The 3,087-nt window shown below is 41.5% G+C and overlaps 1 protein-coding gene across 1 annotated transcript; it reads right to left on the reverse strand.

Annotated features, from left to right (window-relative positions):
• Positions 1-328: 328 nt before the first annotated feature.
• LOC111653544 (putative violet-sensitive opsin) lies at positions 329-2,675 on the reverse strand. The gene is made up of 5 exons (XM_023404147.2): positions 2,321-2,675; positions 1,977-2,145; positions 1,731-1,896; positions 1,183-1,422; positions 329-650 (listed from the first exon to the last, which is right to left on the reverse strand). The coding sequence occupies exons 1-5, from the start codon at positions 2,658-2,660 to the stop codon at positions 549-551; spliced, it is 1,017 nt and encodes a 338-aa protein (XP_023259915.1). The 5' UTR covers positions 2,661-2,675; the 3' UTR covers positions 329-548.
• Between the last annotated feature and the right edge of the window lie 412 nt (positions 2,676-3,087).

Consider the following 3,087-nt stretch of genomic DNA (forward strand, 5'->3'; position numbering starts at 1 on the left):
GTTTAAAGACTGAACTTCAGACCTTTGATTGAATAAATTTAACGTCACAGTTGCTGGAGATGAGATAAAGTGATAAGTGCTTTAAAAGTAATTGTAACTCCACATTTTATATCACTGTAAAACTTATTTACACCAGTGTGTGTCAAATTTGCACTCAGCCAGAAAATCACTAATCCATATTTTGGACCACATGCTGTATTTTGACTTTTACAGCCTGTTTATCAATAAAAAAAGAAAATTGAAATGGTTTGTGTTTGAGTGAATTCGCGCTGCTGAACAGTGTGAAACTCAATGTCTAAATGCCCTAAAAGTAACTGAGGACAAAAACTGTTTGTAAATTTTTTATTACATTTTGTTGTTGCCCTTTTGTCTACACAAAAACGTTCTACTATAAAACAAAGATCATCAGCAGCAGCTGAACAGTTTGTTGTATTTACACATGGTTTTGCCATAAATCAGAATATTTAGCACATTTTCCCTCCATAAGTCCAACCTGTAAAAGGGTTTTTGTAAAGAAAAAAGTCCTCGGGGTTATTTTGTTCCAAATATTAAGAAACTGTGGAAACTGAAGACGTTTCTGTTTTTGAAGAAACTTCAGATGATTCATCCATTTTCTTTCCGAAGACTGTTTCCATGATGCAGGCATTAAACTGAAGAGGAGGGAAAACAATGAACAGGATTTTATCAATAACTTTCTTTCATGAAATCTGAGGTCAGGTGGGGATACACAAACAGCATCTCTAAGAATGATCCATTTTAAAAGTTACTCCACCTAAAGAAATTAGACATTTAATTTTTAATGTCCTTTAAAGTTCAGGACATTCATAAGGTACAAAGTACTGAAAGCAGTTAGTCTCGGTTCATTATATACAGGTGTCAGAGACTGATGATGATTCTCTCTAATGAAACACAAAGATAAACTGCACCATAATCTCCGCAGTCAAATATAGACATGATGGTCAATCACTGTCCTGTCATGAACGCACACCTGAACACACATCTGATTTATTCTGATAAACCGTTTTATCTTCAGTCTCCACATGTTAAAAGTCAGACTGAATCTTCAGTGTTTGGATGACAGGTTCACCTGTCTGTAATATGTTCATCTGTCTAACAACTGTTCACCTGTTAAGATAAGGGTTAACCATCTCAGCTGTTGAGGATAAGGTTATGTTTGCTCACCTGTTTGTTCATGAAAGCATAGATGAGCGGATTGTAGACACATGAGCTCTTGGAGAAAAAAGCTGGGATGGTGACAAGTCGATAATCTTTGTTTTCGTTTGGAGAGTAGGCATAGTAAAGAGCAGCGAGAGCATACGGGCCATAGCAGGTGACGAAGGAACCCACCATCACGATGATCATTCTCGAAACTTCCTTCTCCGCCTTCTGTGTGGAGGCTGACTCTGTCTGCTGGGCTGCAACCTGAACACAGGAAACAACATTAACCTGTGCAGTGACTCAACAACTTTAACTTCTACATGACTCAACCTTAACCTCTGCAGTGATTCAGTGAATTCAGTGAATAATGGTGGATCTGGATCTTTACTACAAAGCTCTATTCTCTTCAGGTGTTCATTCAGACCCGGTCCTCTGGACTGGTGATGCTACAACCTGAACCTGACCCCTCTCGGTCCAACCCCCATCCACAGGGAACTTGTGAGTCGGTCAGAGTCACGTTTCTCAGAGTGATCACTAATTGATTGATCGATTGATCGATCATTTAAACTCACAGCTCTTAGGGCGCTCAGTAACTGGGAGTAGGAGAAGATGATGATGGAGATCGGAGAGATGAAACAGGTCACCATCAGAAAGTGTGTGTAGCTGGTGCAGTGAAACTCCTCGTTGTGAGTGTACCAGTCCGGTCCGCAGGAGCAGCCCAGACCCTCAGGGATGTACCTGAAAATACAGACATGGGAAGTTCAGGTGTTTATGTTAAATACATCAGACTTTGATGACCTCTGATTCAGGGGTGTTACCTGCTCCAGCCAAAGAAAGGTGGGATGGCACAGCTGACCCCCATGAACCAGGTGAAGGCGACAGCAGCCATAGCGTGATTACTGCCGAACTTAAAGGCTCCAAACGGTTTACAGATGACCAGGTATCTCTCAAAAGACAAGACGGCCAAAGACCATGACGTCACTAGACCTGAGGATGAAAGGAGAGAGAGACATTCATCAGTAATTCACTGTGTTCACTTGCTTCTGAAAATAAATCTAGCGACCCTCATGAGATGGGTTCACACCAGCTGCTACGCCTGTCAATAGGTTGAAGTGACGACCCATCAGTAGTCCGTCATTACACACTCAGTGAGTTTTCTTACCTGCTATTGACCCCATGGCGGCCTCCATGGCACACAGGGTGTGACCCAGGAAGTAGTAACCCTGCATGGTGGCGATGAACACCTGGCTGACAGAGAAGACGACGAAGATGAGTCCTGCAAAGGAGATGTTGACGAGGATGTAGTTGAGAGGGACTCGGAGCTTCTTGTACTTAAGCGTCACGAAGAGAACTATAAAGTTTAAAGGAGCTCCGGCGAACAGGACTAAGCCCATAAAGATGGTTTGCAGGTGAAAGGCCCATAGAGGGGCCAGATAATACTGGGGCCCCTCGAAGGGACTCACTTTCGAAATGTTCTCGTACAGGTGGAAGTGTTTCCCCATGATGACCCTGAGCTCTCTACCACCCTGAAGACCTCATCCTCTTTATATATCCTCATAAACCACTTACTCCAAAGATTTAGCTGCAAGGGTTTTTCCAAAGTTTTAGGATTAAGATCGTCACATTTCCTTCTGTCTGAAGGCATTTTCAGACATGTTAATCTGATTACAGGTCACTGTAAAAACACGCAGATCACTTTGTGTATTCATGTTGTTTAAATGTATAGACAGAGATCAACCAGAGTTCATGTGTGTGTATGTTCTGACGTGACTTTAATCATCACAGCCTGAAGTCAATCTGATGGAAAGTGTGATCATATTAACAATATGAGAAACAATATAAAAGATACAAAGAGAAGACGACCACCATCATATCAGACAAATTAAATTCATTCATTTATAGGACAGAAAGTTTACTATGACTTTAGTT

Source organism: Seriola lalandi, unplaced genomic scaffold (assembly GCF_002814215.2).
Source record: "Seriola lalandi dorsalis isolate HSWRI2012SDOR001 ecotype SW California unplaced genomic scaffold, Sedor1 jcf7180001974123, whole genome shotgun sequence".
Classification (NCBI taxonomy): domain Eukaryota; kingdom Metazoa; phylum Chordata; class Actinopteri; order Carangiformes; family Carangidae; genus Seriola; species Seriola lalandi.

What these genes read in the sequence shown, in the direction of transcription:
- LOC111653544 (XM_023404147.2), bottom strand. Translation starts at nt 2,660, where the DNA reads ATGGGGAAACACTTCCACCTGTACGAGAACATTTCGAAAGTGAGTCCC. An exon ending in CCTTTCTTTGGCTGGAGCAG is followed by an intron (nt 1,897 to 1,976) that starts GTAACACCCCTG and finishes CTGTATTTTCAG; the next exon opens with GTACATCCCTGAGGGTCTGG. An exon ending in ATGCTTTCATGAACAAACAG is followed by an intron (nt 651 to 1,182) that starts GTGAGCAAACAT and finishes CCTCCTCTTCAG; the next exon opens with TTTAATGCCTGCATCATGGA.